The following is a 24,782-nucleotide window of genomic DNA, read 5'->3' as shown; positions in this document are numbered from 1 at the left end:
TTTTATCGGAGCTTTTCAGATTTAACGATATTTTTATAGCCAAATGAGTAATGATGTTCGTATCGTAGGTTTCGTTGGACCGTGAATTTATTTGTCATGATTCCGGTGGTCTTTATTGTGATAAAAAGTTTTCTACCATTCTGCCGGTGAAGATAAGATAAATTCTCCACTTCAAATACTACACAGAAAAAATCGATTTAATAAAAATGACGCTTTTGTTAAATTCAATGGTTTACTCCAAAGTAGAAACTACCAGCAATTACTTATGCGCTAAAATTTCATTCTATAGCAACGGGTTTTTGATTTGACATGAGTGCAATAAAATACATGATAAAAAACGACTAGGTTAGTTTTTTTTACGTATAACTTCTTTATTTTTGTTTCTGTTGACAAAACTATGTCCTGAACGCGTTATTAACTCTTCAATTAATTATGAATATGGTAATTTTGCTTTGTAGGATGCATTTTAAAAGGTCATTTACTGGTCATTTTGCGCACAGGCAACCATATATTTACACATACACTCACATTTACATACCACACATAACAATTAATCTCAAAATGGGTGATATTGCGCAATCATATTGTTGATACTCGCTCAAAGCTCTCGTTTAATTAAGCTCAAAGATTTATTGCTTCAGAAAGTTATAATCGAACATTTTCGACCAACATTAATTTTTTAACCTCCTTAATAATCCACCTGCTCATGGACAAAAAATGATTAAAATTGTTTCTCCAACCACCTCCTGAAGTATTGCAAATTCCTACTGAAGCAGCCAGTATGCGTCATTGTATCTAAGCAAGTTTTCGCGCAATATGATGTATCCTTTCAAACGATTCATCTCTCCTCCGTTACAGAATCTCCCAAAGTGAAGAACGTATATCAATTCTCAGGAACAGGGCCGGCCCTAGCAGGTGCGGGGCTAGGGGCGAACCTTGAGTGCGGGGCCCTTCACTTAAAATATTAAACTCTATACCCCATCTACAAACTCGAGCATTTTGAATCCCTACCACTCTCTGGCTAAGTATGTGTTCCCCTCCCAAATTCAGACTTCGTAATTACGCCGTTATGATACCATCACGTAGTTGAGTTCAAAATAGTATAATACAAATAAAATTTATATTTATTCATAAAATTATAACGTAAAATAAACATAAAAAGCGCGTTTTTTCAATAGCGTTTTCAAAACTATCGTATATTTTAATTTTTTCACGAACCCGGGGCGGTCGCCCCGCCCTAAGGCCGGCCCTGCTCAGGAAGACTCCATTTTTGGAGATCTTACGTGTTCGCCGAATTTGAAGAGCACTCCGACAATTCCACAATTCAATTGGCTTTTCCAGCCTTTTTTTGCTCAATTTTCTAAGTATTCCAAGTGTCAGAGATATACGGTAGGACCCTGGACACTTATACTTGAAACGATTTTATCCTGAAGCCGAAGACTGGCCCCCGAATGTCTCTGTGCTGGAGAACAAATAATATGTGTGTTCAATATTTTGGAGACCCTCTGTTTCCCTACCATGAGTAAGTGGTCATAGATTACCCACAAATGTAATCGAAGGCACAGGGATCTCTCTGGAAATTTATTTTGTGTAGGATCTACTCAGCTATAAACCATACTTTAGTTAACCCAAAAAAGTTTTTAGTCTATACTACGGTAATTTGTTTTACCGAGTATATAATATTCAGTAAATGTCATTGACTCTTTATCTTATATCGTTGACTCTATCTCGGACGTAGATCCCTTTCCGAAGCCTTCTACCTGTTTGACTATACTTTACCATCTTGTGGGTCCTTGTTATATGCTTTTTGCGTTTCATTTTAACCTTGATGATGAGTCCATAGGAAACGGTGGTTCTCAAAACTACCAGAGTATCCTATTGTTTCGATATTCAAATAATAAATCTCTCACTTCAAAGCAATGACGCAGGCTGATAACTTTTTCATCGTTTTTTTCTCTTCTCTCCTTAATCCTTTGTTTGAAAGAAAATAGAATTGATTCTAATATGGATTCCTTTGTGTTTTTTTAGTTCTGTGATGCGTCGGAAGAAAAATGGAACAAAAGAAAACGGTAAAAAATTGCCTCGGGATCAACGTAACAATTGGCGGTGGCAATCTTACAACAGACGGCAATATTTTTTCCTCCTGGCTGGGTCGTAAAAAATCTCGACTTCCATTTTGTCCGTCAGTGTATTCAAACGTCACCCAGGAAATCTTCACGGATAAAAGATGTGGGTGTGTTTCTAATGCTGTTGACATTTTGATTAGCACACTTAGGTGGTTCACGCCAAAGCTTCAGTGAAGCAACTAAGGTCAGTGTGATGATATTGGATGGGCTTCTCCCAGGTTGTCACTTTAGATTCAAAATTGCTCGCATGTCGTGCACATCTTATATCTGGCACTCTCATTCCGCCATTTCTTCGTCCGATTAGGAGGTGAACAACGTATTTCTAGGCGTTCCTTTTCGTTCATCGGGCGAATTTCTTAGGTAGCACTCCGCAATTTTTTCGAATTGCGCGGCGAACTCAAGTCGTTACGTATGTATTTCGATTTATCTCGCGGGTTCTTTTGAAACGAATTTTGGCGCCGAGTGGGCTTAGAAATCGCGGGAAGTACCTTTTACTTCAGTGCGCTTCCTGATGTTTTGAATTTGTTTCTATTTGACTTTGGCGATAATATTCTGGTTGATTTTTTGTACCTTCCAGAGGCAGAATATACCGTAAAATGGGTCAAAAAATCAAAGTTGAAGAGATTTGTGCGGCTACTGACACTCCGGTAACCGGGGATTCTATAAAATACACCAAAAGGTAAGAATTATTTTAAAAATCTTTTTAATTGAAATTAGTCGATTTTATCGCTTATTTAATCTCGCCCAATAGTGCCAATATTGTTAGGTGGAAGGATCTAGTGATATCAACATATTTCCATGTCCCTTTTTAATGAAAGTTAGAGATCTTAAGTTTTCTACACAAGTATACCAACTCATGATGAATGCACATTAGGGAAAAAATCTCAAAGTTAATAGGAGCTAATTTCTTACTGTTCCTAATTTTTTGTTATTTTGAAAATTTTCTTGAATGAACTAAGCTCAATGTATGGGTCAAGACTAGGATTCTTGTTGCTGGTTTTGTCTATATCATTGCTTGACTTAATTTTACTTTAGTTAATCACTCCCAAGGCCCTTTATATCCCTGTTGATGTTTGAGGACCTTAGAAGCCAAGGGGTACAAGTGCATTTATTACAATTTTGGAGATAAATGCAGATAATGGTTGGTGGGGAACACAATATTGCTGTAACAAAGGGATACAAGTGACTCACTGATAAGTAAAAATACAGTAAAATCTGGTTATAACACGGGTCTGGGAGGACAGAGTTCATACCCCCACTATGGGCAACCTGTGTTCATATAGGAAACTATTTTTGGAGGAAAAGGAAAAAAAAAACCTCTGAAGCTAAATTTTACTGCCAATTTGTTTGCATATAACATATTGAAAATGCTATTTTATTGTCCAGGTATTGTCGGCATTCTATCGTAATGGAAGTTTTGAAAACAATCTGATTTTTTCTTCTGGTGGAGCAGTCGATAGGATGAAATTTGCCGAAAAATAACCCACAAGTACAAATCAAAATCATACCATTATGACAAAGGGGGACATGGTGAGAACCATGGTATACCTGAAACCGTGGTTTAGTGGGGTGGGTTATAAAATGACCTTTACTGTACATTGATTCAGGAATCAGCAGTGCCTCTGCTACAACAAAACTATGCACCCCACCAACTATTATCTGCATCTATCTCCAAAATTAAAAAAAAATTACTTATACCGCTTAGCTTCTAGGATCCTCATTTGACCCCCTAAAAAATGCCCCTCAATTTGGTCCGGTTCTCTGTCTTGCAATACTATCTTTAGTCTCATTTTTTTCTGTTTTCTTCATGAATACTTTTATCAGCATATTTAAATGAATTCATCTTTCTGCAAGTACCTATGTATCTCCGCACCACCTGTAAAGGCTGCAAACATTTATTTTGGTCTGAATTCTGATTCCATGCTCTCTTCTGGCTACTTGTTTCAAAGTTTCCTTGTCTGGTATGTGAAATGGAATTGGGGAAAACCCATCTCCCTGCCATCCCCCATGTTTATTGTACATGTATTGTATTGTATATGGTTCAGAATTATTTCCATTAATGATCAACAATGCATCCTTACTATTCAACTTTGCTAAGTTAATCATATTTCTTGGGATTCCGAACTTATCCATTTTTCTTCACAAATGTTCCCTATTAATGCTGTTATAAGCTTTTTAAAAGTTAATACAAATAAGAAAAAAACCTTGTTAGTAGAAAGTGTGTTTTTATTTGCTTTCCTACCCTCCATGAATCCTCTTTATTGCTCTTGGATTATTTAAATTTTATGAATGCTTTATTTATTTTGAAGATGATAATGAAGATAATGACACTACCTTTCGGTATATGCCTGCTTTTATGATAAAAATTTTCTATTGCCACTCACGTTCTGCTTTTTTCATGCCTGAATTGAGATCGCCTTCACTTGGCCTCTCATATGCAATCCTTGAAAGTGAAGTTCCTCTGAATGTTGTGTCGGATGATATGTAATAATCATTTTACAGTTTGGATTTTCACTATTATTCACTGGAGAATACTTTTTTGCTCAAGTTATACACCATAAATTTTTAACATATTTTTCCATACCTGCATATGTAAATTCTTTCATGCATTTATTTACAGTGAACCAGGAGAAATATATGGTGATAAGTTATGTTTGGAAAGAAATTCATTGCTCACAGATATTTATTACTCTAAACATGGATTCTCCATGAGTAAGATGGTTGTAGTTTTTCTGATGGCTTACATAATCAAGGAAATTACTCTACACATGATGGGAATTCAGGAGTAAGTATAAAACTAAGAATAAGTTTTCTTCAAATACAGTAGAACCCCGTATTTGCGTTATCGGAATTTACGTTTTCCCGCAAATTGCAAGTTTTTTCTGGGTCCCGTCATATTTCCTATCTCTCCAATGTAAATAGAACCCTGTATTTACGCCGTGTTTTTTTCGTTTTCCCGCCATGTGCATCGCGACGTGCCGACTAAAAAAAAATATTTGCGTACTAAAACAATTAATCGTGCATATCAGCCCATAAAAACTGTCTTTTGGCTTTCTTTCGCGCATTTTTATTTAAAAATCTAAGAGAGAGAGACGTAATGAGAACTATTTTCGGGAAGAATTTGAATGTGGCGGGACAGAACGCTACTAACGTCGGAAAGTTGAACTACGTCATCTCGTTTTCTGTCAGCGGCGAAAAGATTCATGATATGAAAGTAGGTGTTTTGAGCAATCGAGCTATGCAATAATTATAATGCAAGAACTCCTGAAGGAATGTTGACAATAATCATGTAGTCGATAATTTGATGCGAGAGTTTGAAAGGAAACCAGACGTGATGAAACGTGATAAATGCCGGAACTATAAAACTTGACCGACAACTGGGATCATTTGCGCTGACTTCATTCAACAGTTGCGTAGCAATTATGGGTTAATTAAATACTTAAAAAAAATTATTTAAACTTGAATTATCCCATTCAAATAGCAGTGTATCGCAAACTATTGTAACTTTCAAAAATTATAAAGTCGCAAGACAGTTTGTACTACGCACTTGATCGCCGAGGAGTAGTTCAGATACTCGTGTGTTGCCAAGTTACCCTCAATTCGTACAGGAAATAGAACTTATCCGGCTTGAAAATGGAAATTCGAGGTGAAAAACGGACATTTTTAATTGACGATAAAATGAAAATTTTAGAGCTAGTCGATTCCCACACCGGAACCCACATCGATTCAAACGCTGGCGAAGCAACTCGAATGTTGGGACTGGAAATCCGATCGGATTCCCAGTCTCAACATTCGATACCGTGGTGAGAAATCGCGATGCCATTGTAAAATATGCAAACCAGTGCGGCCATTTATCAAAAAAGAGAATATATGTGAAGAATTCCAGGTAAGAAGAAATAGAACGAATTCTAAAGGAGTAGTTTTTAGGTGCAAGATCATCAAATGTCCCTCCAAACGGTGTCATCTAAAGGCCTGTTTACATAGTACATTAACCCGTACAAGTTAATGTCTAAATTTTGAACATGAAAATGCACCGTGTATTCACCCAACTTGCGCGTATGCATGAGCAGAAAATAGAACCTGTTCAAATTTGGTTCATGCATTCGTAGTCGGATTTTGGGGCAGGGGATGTGCCCCCCCCCAGATGCTTAAAAAAATAGACAAAATTTGAATACGGTTATCATAGGAGGATCTATGGGGGGGGGGGGGGGGGGGCATGTGCCCCCCAGACACTTAAAAAATATGCAAGATTTTTAATACGGTCGGGTTATCATTGCGTTCCTTTTGTATAACGTGGTATCATTGTGCCCCCCCCCCCCTCCAGAACAAAATGCTGGATACGGCATTGCTTGTGCCCCCCAGAAAGAAATCCTGGATCCGCCTGATGGTCATCATTACATTCACTTTGTTTTGTGTATTACTAAAGGAGGCTTAATCATTTAGTTCAATAAGAATAACTTTGATATAAAAATAAAGAGAATTTTTTAAAGTCATTGTTATATCTTGTTTTTAATCTCAATTCAGACAAGATCTTTTGCCTGTCAGGCCCTCTGTGCCCTTCCCAGAAAAAAATCCTGGATCTGCCCCTACCTACATTCGTACATGTCCCGTTCCGGTCCACAAAAATCATTCATGCAAGCAGAAATTAACTCGTACGTGTTAATGTATCGTGTAAACAGGCCCAAAGGCCCTTGAGAAAAAGCATTTCCCCGCAATATTGGGAATCGAAGATTCCACAGCATCTATAATGGTTGGTTGGATAGATTCAAAAATAGGTACAGTCTTGTATATAAGATGGTGAGTGGTGAAAGCAAAGATGTTAACATAGAGACAGCAACTCAGTGGAAAGAATCTGAATATATTAGAGTTCTGGAAGGGTTACAGCCCAAAAGATGCTTTCAATGCAGACAAAACAGGATTAGTTTTCAATTTTTTGCTGCCAGCACAATCACTGTGCTTCTGAGGGAAACAATGTTATGGAATAATGCTTAGTGAACAATTAAAAAATTCACATTTCCAAAGCCAGTATATGAATAAAAGTGAAAATTCTCTATTTCCCGCTATTTGCATTTTCCCGCAATTTACACTTTTTTTCTTGGGTCCCTAGAAAAGTGTAAATAAGGGGTTTTACTGTAATTTCTCTTTTCATAAGGCTACAGTTATCCTAAGAAATTATGTGTTTAAAAATTGAGGTTATTTCCCACAGAGGACTGAGAAGGCAAAAGCTGCTCCGATTGAGTCTTGAGAAATACTGAATTGTGTGTTCTGTACCTCTATCAGCTTTCCCCTTAAAAGCCTTTAACGGCATCACTGTTGGATGATGCATGTGCATTGTAATAATCTCATCCTTCAATAATACATGCAAATTTATTTTAATGGTGTTATTTATAAGCTTATACTAAAATTATTGTTTGATCTCCTCAAATTTTATTAGGTTTGACCTAGCATTTGATCTTCTTCTGTGGAATTTTGGAGGACTAGGAACTATTATTGTTTATTGGCTGGGAATATTTTCTTCCACAGTAGCATATTACTATGCATTTTACTTCTGGGCAACTGAGAGGAGAAAGTTCCAAAAGCTTGGTAAGTAATGGGAGTTTTAGAAACAAGTTAAGGGAAAAAAGCTCATTACTAAAAAATGCCTCTATTTAATTCCTCAAGATTGCTTAAGCCTAGTTATATCATCTTTCTATCCAAATCACTCAGTAGCTTTAGCTCAGTATCACTTTATGGAAGCCTATGGTTTCCCTCTTGCGAGCATTCTGATACATGCATATTAGGTAAGGTACTTCTTGTAATTTTGAACCGCCAGAATTCTTGAACCATTTTAAACTATGAATATAAAATTTGTAAAATTTGCAGTATTTATGTGCTTCAAATAGGAAAAAGTGATATTTATTATGGTAGCAATATCCCTTCCAGATCAGAGAAAGCACTTGTGAGAGAGAATTTGGATCTGTTGGTGGAAACATATGTAGTTTATACCCACCTTTGATCAAGCTTTCTATGTCAGGCTGTATGAATTTAATGCTATAGTTTTTTATCATTGCAATTAATTTCAATAATTCACTTGATGCTTTTCTTTTTCCAGGGAAAAAACAGCACTTGATTGAAAAATGGGATAGTTATTTTTTATTATTCATGGTAGTTTATATGCTCACATTCCTATTTGGTCCTTGCTATTTCTTGATGCAAAAAAATCTTCCAGTTGCATCTACAATGATAGTTCTGTTTGAACAGGTAAGTTGTTGTACCTCATTCAAGTACATACTTACGTTAAATACATCTCTTGTGAATGCTTGCAGTGTTTAAGCGTGCTAAGGCTGATGGTGAAATTTGAGGATTAGGGAAGGGGATGTAGACTTAAATATGAGGAAGGCAGAATGAGTAACATATAGAGTGTCTCAGAGTTAAAAGATAATTAAAAGCCATATAGGCATTGACTAATTTTTTGGCATGAGGACGATGGCCTATCCTTCTCAGCCAAACCTCAATTGAGGAAGGGACATCACACTCTCCACTCTGCCCTATGGCAAATACTTGATGACATTCAAATTCATTGAAGGCATTTGTCAAAATTTGAGTTTGGTGAAAATATTGTCAAATTTATAGCATACTTGTGCTAATCTCCCACCTGCAACTACCAGTTTTTATAAAATGAACTCCTCCCGTCCCAAAATCATCAACATCACAATGCACATTGCGCACATTGCACAATGCGCATGAAAACTTGGCAAATGTTTGTGGTACCTATGTCTGAGTATTAAATCTTATATTTGTAATTCAACCATCCATTCTGTTAGATATAAGGAGTTGATTCAGGCATAATCTGGTGGAATTATAACGTAATGTAAATTAAAACTTAACTGGAAATTTTCCACAAACAATTTTATTCACATGGCCCCTTTCAATCAACTTTGTATTATTGGCAGTTGACTTTTTATCAAAAAAAAGTCATTTAAATGCGGTGTTGGAACAAAATTATCAAGGAAAAGTCACCTGACAATAATACAAAATGTATTGAAACCAGTTGTGTGTATAAAATTGAGTACAATAGCAAATAAATTTTGATTTACAATATATTTTCGATGCTAAGAAATTTCTGAAGCTCTAGACCAACCTTTCATTCAATTAGTTGGTATTATCAATGAGAAATAAAATTCATTGATTGAACTTCAAATTATTTACTGGGATAAAGTTAATTAATTTAATAAATGATTTTGCTTTATTTTTGTGTAGGTACGCTTTTCGATGAAAAAATATGCCTTTAGTCGGACAACCATTCCAAAATTGATGAAAAACTGTGGAGACGAGGAATTTGCAAAATGTTTCCCTGATATTTCGCACTACACATATTTTCTGTTTGTGCCTACACTTATTTATAGGAGTCATTATCCAAGGTAAGCAATACCATTTTTTATCTATTCTAATAAAAAAATTTATTTGGAAACATGTAGTTACTACATTGAAACCTGGTATGTATGAAATAAAGTGGGCATTTATACCAAGCGATTTTCATGAGAGCTTTATATAAATTCCATAAAGTATAGCTGAAATTAATTTCTTGTTATGCATACATGCTACCTAACAAATTTTTCATTAAATTATTCTTTATCGTGATGTCATGCTCCATTATATCTGTGTACATATTGTTTCTGATTTTCTTGTTCCCCTTTCCTTATACATATCTCAATTCCAAATCACAATTACCATGAGGCTGTTCTGGAACAAATTTCTAAAATTATTTCTGATTATAACTCTCTTGTCTGATAAGACTCATGTTTAATATCCCTACTTTGGTGATCTTAGCACCAGCTAAAGGCATTGGAGATTTTCTTTCTCATTTTCATTTCATAAATGGCTACGAGGGATTTTCCACTGCAAAATTAAAAGCATCAGGTATAGTTGCTATCTGGGGTCAGAAAGTGTCTGTTGTCTCTACACCTCATGAAAATGAAAGGCATTTGTCAAAATTTGAGTTTGGTGTCAATATTGTCAAATTTATAGCATACTAGTGCTAATAAATAAGTACTGGCTGAGTCTCTTACTGAGTCCCAATTCAGAGAAAGACTCGACCAGCTGCCCAGGCTCTATCTTGTCTGTCAAACTCAATTGCAACACTTTTTTCTGCGTAAGGGCCCCCTCACTGAGATTGTATTCTATGTTATTTATAATTAATTATTCGTGCGAAAGATCCACAGAGAAAAAATTATTTGCCTTGACCGGGATTCGAACCCGGATCCCCCGATTTCCGGTCGAGTGCTTTAGCCAGTTAAGCTACCGAGGCGTCGTTCTTCCCTGTGAAAATTTGAGGACTATACATATATTATCCACAGGGAAGAACGACGCCTCGGTAGCTTAACTGGCCAAAGCACTCGACCGGAAATCGGGGGATCCGGGTTTTGAATCCCGGTCAAGGCGAATGATTTTTTCTCTGTGGATCTTTCGCACGAATGTGCATTGCGGGTGACTCCCTTATAAGTTATCACCGTGGCTAGTCCCGGTATACTTTAAAAATTAATTATTCATTAGATATATGTACTAAAACTTTTAAAATATAAAAATCAAAATATTTCAATTGAAAATAAATGTGTTTTGCTGTCATCATTATTACTTGTCAACTTACCTAAAATATTTGTTACACAAAGCTCTTCTATCAGTTCTCTTGTGAGCTAATCATTTCACACTTACATGGTGCAAATATACTTCGGGAAACCAATTCCAAATCCTGGTCATTCAAGAATTCCACTTATTTGATTTGCTAGGCATTATTGTCACTGATCCTGAATGGTAGGTGCTTTGAGTTGGATATGAAATCTACATTTGTATGACCTACCATGTGATTCCTTGGGACTAAAAACGATAATTAGTTGATTTTATTATGCAACTATATATTGTGTGGCTCCAGATTAATCACACACATCAATCACATATTTGTAAAGGTGTATGATATATTTCCATAAAATTAAGATGACATCATCCAAAGCTCTTCAGAAAGTACATATGTATATTTATTTACTTGTTTGCAGGAAAAGCCACATTGATTGGAATGTTGTAATATGGAATTTTACCAGTTTTGCTGCAATGATGGTGATTTGGGCAACCATATTCAAGCATTACATCTCCCCAAAATATCAAAATTTTACTCCAGAAAATATGTCTTTGAAAGTCTTGGCATCGAGTATCATACACACCACCATTCCAATGCTGATGCTGCACCTAACATCTTTCTACCTCTTGCTTCATTGTTGGATGAATGGCTTTGCAGAGTTAATGCATTTTCCAGATCGCTTATTTTATAAGGTAGGTACAGCCATAAATATGTTAGCAAGCAGTTTCATTTACATTATTTAATCCCACTACTATAACATGAACAACTGCAGCCTAAGTGGTGACTTGGTCCTGGACCAATATGAAATATACAATATATTTACCTAGGAAAACACAAGTTGCTAAATTGGTCTAAACGATAACTCTCTCAAATAATTTTTAATTAAAATTTTAATAATATGTACAGTCAACTCCAAAAGTAAATGTGGGAAGATCAGCCGCGCCACACCTAGGACCCAGCTCGAACCACGTCAAATTCGCCTGACAAACTTTCGGATGTTGGCACTGCATTTGAAAAAAGACGCGGTAAGAGGAGTTGGGGGTGGTTGGGGTGGAAGAGAAGTGGGATGAGGAAGCTACGAACTGCGAGAAGTTCTTTGGTTTGCGCCGTATAGTGTGAGTTGAATGGACACTACCTTTCGAGCTATTTTATCGGCGACAAAAATTCTTTCGTGGACTAAAAACATACGAGCGGGATCCCAGGCAGTACAATCTTAGCCGGCATGAGTGACGAAGAAAGGCCTTAGAGAGCCCCTCGATTTTCCGATGCGTTGTGTTACGGGGCAACATCGCAACACTCGAATTTCAGTCCACTAATTCTATTTAAGCTCAAAATTTTTTTAGAAAGGCGTCACTTATCCCTGCATCGAGCTCCAGATAATTTCTCAAAATATTTTTGATAGTGTGCTATTAAAATACTGCATAAAACGATTTTTGACGCCTCATGACCTCTCGCCTCCCCTATGAGAGACAACCCAGTGAGAAATGGGTGGTGGAGTCCACGTGGAACCCACGTGGAATCCACGTTGAGTGGTGGATATTTGGTGGTGGTGGATATTGAGTGGTTGGACCCACGTGGAATCCACGTTGATTTCAAGCGGATTTGTGGTGATTATCATAAAATGTTAAACAGAATTTCTAATTTGTGGAACTTAACTCTCTGGTGTGACATTGCGTCATTTATCATCCTGAAACCACGCTAGTTATGTGAAAATGTATCGCACATTCTATTTTTATATAATTCGTGGAAAGGCAGCCATGAGAGCACATGAAAAATCGTAGACACATATATAGAAGGTTTAGATATAGAGTGGTTGAGGTTTTAATGGTTTTAGGACAGCACCAACTGCTGTTTTAATTTTTCCACCAAATTTCCACGTGGGTTCCACGTTGATTCCACGACCAAAAACACGTGGTATCCACGTTAATTCTCCACGTGGGTTCCACGTGGATTCCACCACCCATTTCTCACTGGGAACGTGAAATTCTAATTAGGGATCTCACCCCTCCAATCTTACACAAACAATTGTCTAGTTTTCTTAGTTATGCACATAGCAAAAATTCACTTTTGAATTTCGTTTTCAATTAGAAATGTTTTGAGTAGGGTTTGATTGTCATGGAAATGGTGAGAGAATTTTAAGGATTTTTTGCTGCAATTAAAAGTTCCTGACTGCTAAGAAGAAATAATTCGATGGCCGGGGGCATGAAACAAAAAATCTTTTGCCTGGGGTGGTTTGGATTCGCAATCGAGAGTGATAGGTAACTAATTCTTTGGATGTGAGAATTGAACGCAAGGAATTTTACAGCCAGCACAGCATTTCACCGTCCTTTAGGTGGGAGAATCAAACTTTTAAGTGCATTACTCTTACCTATTCGGATGCGATATCTAGCTGTTAGGTTGCATGCAGCCACAAATAGTAGTTTTAGGCCACAAATTCGCTTCTGGACATTTAAATTTGTTTTTGCATTAAATAATGACAGGTGTTTTTACGTTGACATAAGTATTGTGGTGGAAATCATCGGTTAAATATTTCGACAAAACAAACGGAAAACTCTCAACTCACAATTTCTAATAACCATTTATTTTCTATTTTGGCGAACTATAATTATTCATGTTTTCATGCAAATGATTACTACAGTGCTTGACGTGTAAGAAGCGCAATGGTTTCGAATAATAAGAATGATAATAAAAAGACGCTCAGGAATTTTATTCAGCTTGATGTGCGCCATAAATATATTTAATCGGAATCGATGCTCTATCACTCTGTCAGTGGGATGGGAATTGGAAGCGAGTTTTTACTGGCCAAGATGTTATGTGCCAAGTCAGCACCGGTAAGTGTGCTAGTATCTTAGTGACCAGACACCAAGTATATTGGAGTGATTGGGGAGATCCTTATGGCATAATCCTCTGGGAGAATTAACTTGACACCTTACACGTTTACAGATGTGGGATCCTCCATAAGTCATATAGGGACATAGTCCGAGAAAAACCCTATGATGAAAGAGTAAAGCGGCCTTGCTTGGGCTTGGAAGGCGTTTTATTTCACTTGCCAACCCTTCTTCCACGATCCGGCAATCTAGCGCCGCGGCGCTACATTATGATCATAGCATCCTGTCAGTGTTTGGTCAGGTTAGGGAACTTGGATCCTAAAAAAGAATTTAATTGCTAAACGTTTCTTGAAGTTGGAATTATTCATAATTATGGCGAATCATGTTGGGAATATTATTATTGCTTTCCAAGCAAGCTATGCATTGAAAGCTTGATTATTTTTTTAAAGATATTAATTAATAAAAATACTATCGGCAGTTCAGTTTTAATATCTCGACCCTGAGAAATCAGTTGTCGGTTTTACTTTACTATGGAGTAGTTTGACTGATATTATGTGCTGTCACAAACATATCTGCCGGTAGAAATGCACAATTTGCAGTTATTTATTAAAAGATACTCTTGATTAACCAACAGCTATTGAGAAATTTGTTGTGAATACAATTTATGCAAGATTATTTCCGAGTCCCACACGCCTCTACGGAAAAAATGCAATGGTGCCGACACCAGGTTCATGTCGGTGGATACACTTTTCTCCTGATAACTTTCTCCTTTCCTGCCTCGGTACTCTCCTCCTGGCTCTCTACCTTGCTCCTAGCTTCGTCACTCGTGCCAGCTGCGATCGTACTGCCTGGGATCTCGCTCGTATGTTTTTAGTCCACGAAAGAATTTTTGTCGCCGATATAATAGCTCGAAAGGTAGTGTCCATTCAACTCGCGCTATACGGCTCAAACCAAAGGACTTCTCGCAGTTCGTAGCTTCCTCATCCCACTTCTCTTCCACCCCAACCACCCCCAACTCCTCTTACCGCGTCTTTTTTCAAATGCAGTGCCAACATCCGAAAGTTTGCCATGCGAATTTGATGTGGTTCGAGCTGGGTCCTAGGAGTGGCGCGGCTGAGCTTCCCACATTTACTTTTGGAGTTGACTGTACATACATACTCATCATTTTCATAAAAAGGTGAGGTACATAGCTGATTACTAATTACTTAAAGCCAAAACCCTGAGACCTCACCGATTATACCGTTAACCTAACTGAATGATTATAAAACACCAAATTAAGATTTCAGAGGGCCAAAAATATTTGGCATTTTCATACAATAAGATATCAATTCATCTTCATTTTTAGCATGCCATCATACATGGAGTAAATCAATTTAGGTTCAGCAACTGCCTCAATACCCTAACCTAATACCTTAACTAATTTGTATGTTTAGTTACCTATATACCAGTTAAGCCTCTCCAAAAGATAAGTATAATTATAAGGATTATTAAGTTTAAGGATTTGAAGTTCAAGGTGATGATTTTAAAAAGACCTCTGGTTTTCAGTTAATGCATTATCATGTTATCCAAACATGAGAATAGAACACAAATTTTGGAAGTTTTTGGTGAGTGGGTACATTTAAGGGTTCTCATTATAGGGGGCAGTACACTTAATAACATAACTATCAATAATTTTTGGAGAGTGGGAACCCCTAAACCTTCCCAATCATGATGGACTTGTCGTTTTACAAATTTTTTTCAATTAAATCTTTTTCTCGTACATAGGATTGGTGGGCATGCACAGACTTCTCCACTTTCTTCAGGACATGGAATGTGCTTGTTGGAGATTGGCTGTATGTGTACATTTATCAGGACGTTGCCGCCCTCTCTGCAGTTAAAGATAAAGATACCAAGAAGTATAGAAACAGACCAATGATTCCTCGCATGGCAGTTTTCACTGTGTCTGCATTTTTTCATGAATACATAATTGCCGGTGGATTAAAATTCCTTTATCCAATTCAATTCATAATGTTCGCTGGAATCGGAGGTAAGAATTCCTATCTATTATGAAAGACCCTGACCCAATGTCAGGTTTTTAAAATTCTACCCAAGCAGCAATTAATATCCCAACAACATCCTGACAACATTGTCAGCATTAACATATGGCATCCGTACAATATCCATATAAATCAAATAAACATTTTAGGGATATCTGTAAAATATCAAAAGGACCCACCCAGCAACGTTTCAGCAATGCCCAACTGTGGAAATGGAGGTCCATATTACAACATTTCTTAGATATCCTCAATAAATCTAATAAGTACAAAATGGTTATGCTTATATGTAATGGTTTTTGGTAATCCCCAGACATACAACAAAACATTTGTGCACTTCAATTCTATGCAGAACATATGCTAACTACCTATGGATAATGTTTGGAATAACAATTTTTTAATATCCTGGATACATACCCAGATAGCACAAAGTAAGTGAGTTAACCGTTTCTTATGGTTTTCTTACGGAAAAAATTGATAAGCAGCTTATCGTAAGCTAAGGGACTTATATAAGGCAAGGGTAAGACGTTAGGGACGTTTAGGTAAGGATTGCCGTCAAATATCCTCAGGCAATGTAAGTCACTTCTGTTGGAGCGCCAAAGGCGGCTGAACAGCGTACTAAACATGCTACGCGGCTCATCTTGACATGAATTTAAAGGCTATTGGGGAAATTTAGCGAGTTTTTATAAGGGCTAAACAACTGATAACAGATTTTCCCGTAAATAGAAAAAAATTAATAACTGCAAGCAACCGGCTAGTGAAGATATAAAGTATAGTACAAGTACTCTATCCATGCGGCGGAAAGAGAAAAAAAAATAACATCAGGGTGGAATCGAACGTGCGACCCCCGGAGCCGTAGCACTACACGCTGACCACTACACCACAGCAGTTGTTGAGATGAGGGAGCGTAGTTTCTAATTAAATATCCAATTATGTAAAAAAACTTGTTTGGCATGTGCATGAAAAACTGAATTTATTCAAGGTCCATACATTTTAACATTTATGAATTTTAAATTATGGTTTGATAACCCGATGACTACAATACGTATATTAGATGTTCCTTCCGGCATTTTCATATTATTCTACGTTGGTATTCTTGTGAAATTGTGTTTTTCTTACGACCTTCGTTAAGCTATCAGTTCATAAATGTGAATGATTTTCAAATTATGGTGGTATGATGTTATTTCTCCTCATAATATAGAAGCGCCAATAATAAAAACATTGTTTTAATGCATAAAGGCCTTAATTAACACTCTGTAACGATGGGATAATAACAGCATCTACGGAAGTGCTGAAAGTTTGGCATCCATTTTGCCATTACTCTGGATGTTTGTCGCCCTGGCCGTAAGAAACCCATAACAAGCTTACTTGAGAAGCGACTTCCTTATTTCTTCCTTTCACCTTATCTCAATGACTTATAATGTGCTAGCTGGGTAAGACTTGAATATCTATGTAACGTAATTTTTACCACTTGTTGTGGATGTTACAAATAGGATATCTATTTAATGTTGTCAAAATATCTATTGCGTAATAACAATGTGTTTTGGATATACCATATTTCTCCGAATATAATCCCCCTCTGAATATAGTCCCCCCCCCAATTTTGGGGCTTCAGTTTCGGGAAAGTTAAAAAAAAATGCGTTTGAATATAGTCCCCCCTTTACTTTTACCTTGGGCATTTTTGGAAAAAAAGGGGGGACTATATTCAGACATATAGGGCATCAACTTAATTTAGATATGGAATGGATATTGTCTGCTGCTTGGGTAGCTGTTACCTCAATACCAGTTGTTTAGCACCAATGACATTATTTTCTGGTGTCTTCCTCAAATTTCTTGAATGATAAAATGCAATCAAATTCATCTAATAAAATGGGCCCCACTCACTTACATTCATCCCTAAGGATACAACTCTTATTAACTCTGAGGTAAATCCACAGAGAAAAAATCATTCGCCTTAACCAGGATTCGAACCCGGATCCCCCCATTATCCGGTGCATTTCGAGTGCTTTAGCCAGTTAAGCTACCAAGGCATCATGCTCCCCAGTGAAAATTTGAGGACTATACCAGACAAATTTTAAAATACCAGAAATTGGAGGATCCCGGTCCGAATTCCGGTCAAGTTGAATGATTTTTTTCTCTGTGGATTTTTTGGTATAATTAAATCATTTTGTAGTAACTCTAGAAATTGGTTCGGCATCGCAGTAGAGCATAACATCTGTGATGAGAATCGAACCTTTTTATCAGGACACTTTTGGTATGTGAGGCAATTTCGACCAGTTAGGTTTGCCACACAGACAACCCAATAAATGGTTAATCAAATGGATATTCAAAGCTCTGCTGTACATTACTGTAAAAATTTTATTCATTTTCCCACTAATTCAATTAAACTCATGGATTAGATAATTTTCTAAAATGTTGGAAATAAAATGATGTCATTTCCTCAGGGTTTTTTGATTAACAATGCATGCCAACTCATTGTTGTCATCAGCAGTGAAGCACTATCAAAAATAGATGCATCAGCACATACTAATACATATATCTTAGGGGAATTCTAAAATTATTATATATTTAAATTCATTCCATCAGATATATTCTATAAAAATACGAATGCTATTAAGTATCAAAGTCTCTGCAAGAAGGCTGTTACATAACTGTTGATTTCAACATTCCCTTGCGACTTTCCTATTCATACTATTATTTTGATTAAAAATACATGGCTTTTCCAAGTTGACTTCAATTTTTGAAAAATTCATGTTGTTTTAAATTATGAAGATAATTATTTAATATGCTATGTGATGTACAGGGTGCAGAAAAATTATGTCATGAAATTTTAACCTTGGATAGCTAATACCAATAGGAACCACAATTACAAGTGATGCTTAGATCAAAAAAGCTCCATTTTTAAACCATAGAAACTTTGAGTCGAGCGCTCTGATTGGCCTTGAGTTTGTCTGGATGTCCTGGATACATTGCAATCTCTGGAAGGGAAAGCATTTGAAGTCATGAGTTGTCCAAAGCATCCGGCAACAAGGTAACCTCACGGCCGATTGGAGCGCTTGGCTCAAAGATTCTGTCATTCAATAGGGTGGTTTCCTATTATTTTTTTAGTTTCCTAAATTGAGAGATTATTACTCCTGGAGTACGTATTTCACGCTTTTAGATTTTTTAATGACGATATCTATTTTTTGCGATTGAATGAAAAATGAAAATTGTCAAGCACGGGAAAACGTGACGGCAAAATTTGAATGCTGGAAAAAGCCCGTGTGACGCCATTCTGGCTGCCGCCGTGTGAGGCCACCTTGGTGCTAGGCTATGAGCGCAGATAAAATGCTTGCTGCCGAGCATGGGGGTAGCATAGAATATCCTGCTAGCAGGTAGTGCTTGGCTTAAATAAGGATTATTAAATCCCTATCAAACGAAGGAAACTTTCCGACTGTAGGCAATTTTAATAGGTGATTATTAAGAGATGTTTCCCCAAGCTCTTTAGGTCATGTATGCATTGGTAATCTCAGACGATGTAAAACTCCTGACTACTTGTATAGCATCTAGGTCCCTGTGATGTCACCTGGAGTGGTATCGCCGGCAATTTGGACGGTATTTTAATAAAATGTTGCAACTAGGAAAAAAGCAATACATAGCCATTTTATTACATATGCATATGTGGTTTTTTTTACATTGATGAGGTTAAACTGGTTAATATTGACAAAATATTTTTATGTTTACTGAAATATAAATCTAATATAATAAGTTATGGCAAATTTAATACTGGACTATGTAAGAGCCTATATATATCACCCCACCGCACATTTCGCCCAAGCGGCAAAAGACGATGCATCAGCCCACCACACTAAATGGGTTAAAATTTATGCATGTATTTCTTTTGATTCAAATGCATCTTTAAACTCAAGGCAGCAAATAAAGAACTCTTTGCGTGGCTTATTCAGAAGAAGAGTACATTTGGTTTTTTTTTAGGATACAGAACACTCTTAACTAAGCTCTACAAAATTTTGGGGGTTTTGAATGGCATTGTCCTACCCTTACTGACTACCTATGGCATTGAGTACATTTCATTTTTTTCTAATTTATCATATGCCTGTTACAGTAATGCCACTGTTTAGATGATTTCCATGAAATAATTTTTAATAATGTATCAAGACTGCTCCCATAAACAAATTCTTTTGTTTGAAAGATTGTTATTGACGCATTTGGAGAAATTAAAGTTATTTTCACATACTAAATCTCTCGGTAAAGTTAGATTCATCATTTACTTGTCTTTTTGCTGTCCTTGATGCCATGTAAATAGTATTTTATAAATTTCAGGGATGATGACATCTTATGTTAAAACCAAAGGAGACTTTTGCAACATGATGATGATATTTTCATTGGGATTAGGAGATGCTATTCTATTCGCCTTGTATTGTAATGAATGGTATGCCAGGAAGGTTTGCCCAATGCAGCTGGTTAGTATTTCAAATTATGTCATTATAATTTACCCTTTACTCTTTCATAGTGTATGTCAAGTATGACTCATAATAGGTTAACTGTGCTTTTTATGAAATATAGTGAATCTGATGAATGTGAAAATGCTGATGCATAAGTGTGAAAAACTATTTTAAGTGATCATTCCCCCTCCCCCCATACTCGCTTATACTTCTTCATTATATCCAAAATTTTGAGTTAATCATAGCAACTTTTTACTTTTGGGGGCAGTATCAAAAGTCACATTAACCCAATCCAGAGTCTCGACTAATTCATTCAGGTGGCTGTAACTCATAAGAATGAGGGATTTAACATTTGTCAGGAATGGCCAAAAATAATTTATCCTAATAAGGAGTTATGAATGACATATTCCAGAGTAGGTAAAAAAAGCTTAGTGAATGCAACTTAGCCAATAGTATGACGGCATAGCTGATATACAAGCAGACCTACTCTAGAATTGTCTCATTCTGACCATTCAAGGGACACTTATACCTCTTGCACCAACATTTGTTAAGATTTTTAAATTTTGGATGGGTTTCCTTTGTGATTAGCTAAATACATATTTTGCCTAGATATATTAGAAAGGATCATTTAAATGATGTAATAGATGTAGGTTTAAATTCAAAACTTGTAAAGCATTGTCTTCATTTCTTCTTCCTTCAGGATCCTGTCATGGATTTCATCACCCCAAGATCATGGTTTTGCTGAATATAACTACATATTCGATGGAGATGTTTTTTAAATTAGTGGACGAAAATTGGAACATCATAAGATGCCATCCAATTGCTTACAAACAGTGCATCAAGCAGGAAAAATGTAATTTTGATGCTTGATCTTAATGTTCCACTCAGATACTTGAAAATCTGATGCCAAAGAGGTATTGATGAGTACTTATATGAACCGGCTTTTTAAGAACAATGCTGAAAATTGTATAAAAGCTGAAAATGTAAAGCAGTCCATAGTCCATGGCCTTGGTTGCTAATTGATGGTCAAGTGTTCAAAGACTGTATATAAATTATTTTACACAGTTCAGACCAGTGTTGCAAAGTGATGGCATACATAATTAGATTGCCACTTATGTAATGCTCACGGGTAATCTATAGATACCAGTTCACCCTGTCTATGATATGTCAATATTAATGATTGAAGTGGATAAACATATTTCATACTTGTCAGTATTTAACTTCATACCAATCTCAGCATTAGGGGTGTAAGAATTCATGAATTGTATGCACAATACGCAATTGAAACTATTCTATGTACCAGGAAATTTACATGTATTGCTTTATGGTAATTCATTATTTGTTGCTTTCTTTTGAAGAAGTAGTAAATATTACTAAAAAAAACATTTAATATTTTGATGAAGGGCGCTCCCTGCAGTTTTTCTTTGAAAGAATACTGCCATTAATCATGACTATTTTGGGGAATAATTCTTTTTCTATTAAGGTTGACAAATGTGTTTCTTTTTCATCATCACATCTGACAGCAAATACCCCTCAAAGTTAAAAAAAACATAATCATGAAGATGTGGGTGTAAAAACCTATTGTAAATAATATGTACATGTTAATTTAAAAATGAGTTGATACGGTAAATAAATTTGAATTAGTGACACCTTGTCTTTGGATTCAGTCGTCATGTGCAGTATGAAGTGTATCTAATTCCATCTAATTGAAGATGGAGGCCTGAAGATTTGCGCTGGTATTTCATTGGAGTTCATCCAAACTCGGCAATGGTATCAAATACATTGGACTTTGCTTATAAGCCGATGGTATGACACGGGAAGCAATTGCTTTTGTAGATTTTAGGAATATGACTGGGTATTTTATAGCTAGTGAAACACAACATATGCCATCAAGAAATAGAGTTCCACATTTCTTTGCAAACTGATCTACCTCTAATGCAGTTATAAGTCAGAAAAAACTTTGTATGACCCATTGCAGATCGTAAGTCCTCTCAAAGTTGTCCTAGGTCTTATGCATTGTCAATATTATGATGCATGCTTTATGACTGACACCATCAAGCTAAATCCCTAAAACTAGGTGCTCTATCCCATACTTACCATCCTTGGTGTAGACCCCTAAACAATAATAAAAAGACAATTTTGTGGGTTTGTGTGTACCGGGCATTGATATCATTGATATCAGACAGCAATGAAAGGGGGTACAATTGTGGAAAAATAATGCTTATATTTTTTAAACTGCTGTTTTTTCAAACTTTAAGAACCGTTTATAGTGCCATTTTCAGGTAACTAGTTTGATAACTAGTTGACCTCTATTGCAATATTCATCTGCTAATAACTCAAAAGATAGTTTTGTGACACACCTAGTTTTTATTTTTATCAAAATTCTTGTGAAAGAGCCGAAAAAATATCAATTTTTTTGTCACAATGATATTTATATCATAGTTAAAACAATGCTTTTCCCATAAATATCGAGCATCACTAGTGGGGGATAAAGGAGTGGGGGAGGGTGGCTGCCCTCCCCGTAAAAATTGAGAAGATGGTAATCTTTAGGTGGTAATTAAAACATTTATTTCATCATCATAACAAACAGTGTTAAAAATACTTAAAAAATATTGAAAATCCACTTGTTTATGCATATCAGATCTCAAGACACATCACTCCTGAGAGAAATTGCATGTAACCATGGTGCCAGGGGAAGTAATGAACTCTGCTCCCTCCAGAAAAATGACCGTCATCTGCCCCAAAGCATCACAATAGTGATATATAAATAAATTTATTAAATTATAAATATATTTATTATTTTGATTTTGAAATAATCCCACCATCTTGGATTCCAGCCTATATTTTTTTGAGAAAATTTATTTTGACAAGTCTGCCATCTAGGCCTGTCGTGACAGAAATAGAATCCCTGTACTTATTTCAACAAAACAAGGAATGCTGCCCTAGCATTGAGTTGGAAGATGTGATCCGGATTTCTTCCCGCAAGAGGCAGAGAATGCAAATCACAGATCATAGCAGGTTTTCAACTGAAATAATACAGTGCTACATGGTGTACTTTTGAAATGTCAAATTATGGAAATTATAACTACCATCAATGCTCTATACTCAATAAGCGGTATATGCAGCATTCAAGATAGGGCATAGATTATGATAACCAGATCATTACCGCATGCATGCGCTTACTTTCTTATAATCCTCTTCTGCTTCATTTCATGAGCGAGTAATTCCCTATCAATACTGAATCCTGACCCTAACTGTTGGAATTATGTAATTCGGCAACCAGCTAAGACCGTTATGCGTTGCGGTGATGCCTGCCAACTAGGATCGCAGGTATTTCCAGTCAACCATTTTACGCATTTCAAGTAGTATCAAGTTTTGACACTATTAAGTGAAATTGTCCGAACACGTAAACTATGCACGCAATATCTTTCAGTACAGCTTGTGAATACATTCCCTCTCGATAAGCGATTTTTGCTTTTAGGGGGGGAGGGCTGTAAATCCCCTTGGGGGGATGGGGGGGGGGGGGAAGGGGACCCTCGCTGGTTACGCCCATGGTAACGACCATAACAAACAGCTACGACGATACTGATTCATAACTTGAAGGGTGTCTCAAAAACAGAATACTTTTACAAACACAAACAGTTGTGAATGTTTGAACAGTTGTGAATGCTTTTACAGATTTTACGGTGTACGCATTGCGCGAAGGCTGACTCTGACTTCGTAAAGGCGCATTCTGGGAACATTCAAAAGGTATAGATTAATTCATGGTCGCCGATTTCTTCTCCGGCAATGAAGATTTATTGGTGCGGAATTGAGAAGCCGCGAAACTGAAATGCAACATAAATTAAATCAACGCTAGTCGCTCGTTCGCTAGTAATCTAGAGCTCTGTTTGTTTCTCATTTTACTACTGTCATTTACTCATTACTTTTAATATGTAATGGGTGCAATATTGGAATACGTGAAGTTAACGTTTTGGAGAAAAACAACGGTACATATTTGACGCCGATTTACTTAGTATTCCTAGGGCTGTAAGTGAGATGTACGGAGATTAGCTGTTGGATAGGTTTAAGTGACAATAAATTTGAGCGTTTGCACTGTTGGGGCTAAGGTAACACCAGAACATACTGTGAGAACAATTACCTTATATTGTGGAAATCGCCGTAGATGAGGAGGATGAAAAAGTAATAAGCTCTGTTTGTCATGACTGTGCTGCATCTTCCACTACGCAAACATTCTTTAAACCTTTCAATTATGCTGTGTAAATCTTTCACATGACTTATGATGAAATTAATATGAAAAGAAATAAATTGTAGTGAGAAAAAAGTACAGGGAGATGCATATGTTTTTTTTTCTAAAACTGGGACAAACAGTCTACTGGCACCACGTAAATGTATTGTTTACTGAACTCTGACGTAACGCTCAGCAAACATGGCGATGAGTCGTTTGGTGCGCAAGATTACTATTCAATTTTAAAAGTGGAAATTTAAGAATAATAGGAAGGTTAGAGAATAATGCTTTCACAGTAATTTTCAGTGTGGAAGATATTTTTTATTACATAATCATCCATTTTCAGTGGAATTCCCCATTGCAAGAGAGCTCGGAAGTCTCCCATCATGTACCTATGAAAAGTAAAATTTCACAAGGTACTGAAAATAAAATGCTTCACAAAGCGATAGCTAATATAATCACCTAATTTCTTTTCTGATCAGTGATTTATACGCCTGCAAGTTTACAAATGTCA

General features: G+C 36.4%; 1 protein-coding gene across 3 annotated transcripts in view; it reads left to right on the top strand.

Annotated features, from left to right (window-relative positions):
• LOC124154101 (sterol O-acyltransferase 1-like) overlaps positions 1 to 21,689 on the top strand; it is a 48,975-nt gene extending 27,286 nt beyond the window's left edge. For 2 of the 3 annotated variants that reach the window (XM_046527616.1, XM_046527618.1), the window contains 9 exons: positions 2,704 to 2,805; positions 4,747 to 4,911; positions 7,561 to 7,709; positions 8,218 to 8,366; positions 9,366 to 9,526; positions 11,156 to 11,429; positions 15,330 to 15,591; positions 19,919 to 20,058; positions 20,741 to 21,689. In XM_046527616.1, the coding sequence (XP_046383572.1) occupies positions 2,723 to 2,805; positions 4,747 to 4,911; positions 7,561 to 7,709; positions 8,218 to 8,366; positions 9,366 to 9,526; positions 11,156 to 11,429; positions 15,330 to 15,591; positions 19,919 to 20,058; positions 20,741 to 20,785 (1,428 nt within the window). In that variant the 5' untranslated portion in view covers positions 2,704 to 2,722 and the 3' untranslated portion in view covers positions 20,786 to 21,689. Of the gene's footprint in view, positions 1 to 1,754; positions 2,536 to 2,703; positions 2,806 to 4,746; positions 4,912 to 7,560; positions 7,710 to 8,217; positions 8,367 to 9,365; positions 9,527 to 11,155; positions 11,430 to 15,329; positions 15,592 to 19,918; positions 20,059 to 20,740 lie in introns of those variants that run through there. The other variant, XM_046527619.1, reaches the window with a different exon arrangement.
• Positions 21,690 to 24,782: the final 3,093 nt, after the last annotated feature.

Source organism: Ischnura elegans, chromosome 2 (assembly GCF_921293095.1).
Source record: "Ischnura elegans chromosome 2, ioIscEleg1.1, whole genome shotgun sequence".
In the NCBI taxonomy this organism is placed as follows: Eukaryota; Metazoa; Arthropoda; class Insecta; order Odonata; family Coenagrionidae; genus Ischnura; species Ischnura elegans.
The sequence above is the reverse complement of the archived record's forward strand: the minus strand, read 5'-3'. Positions and strand labels throughout refer to the sequence as shown.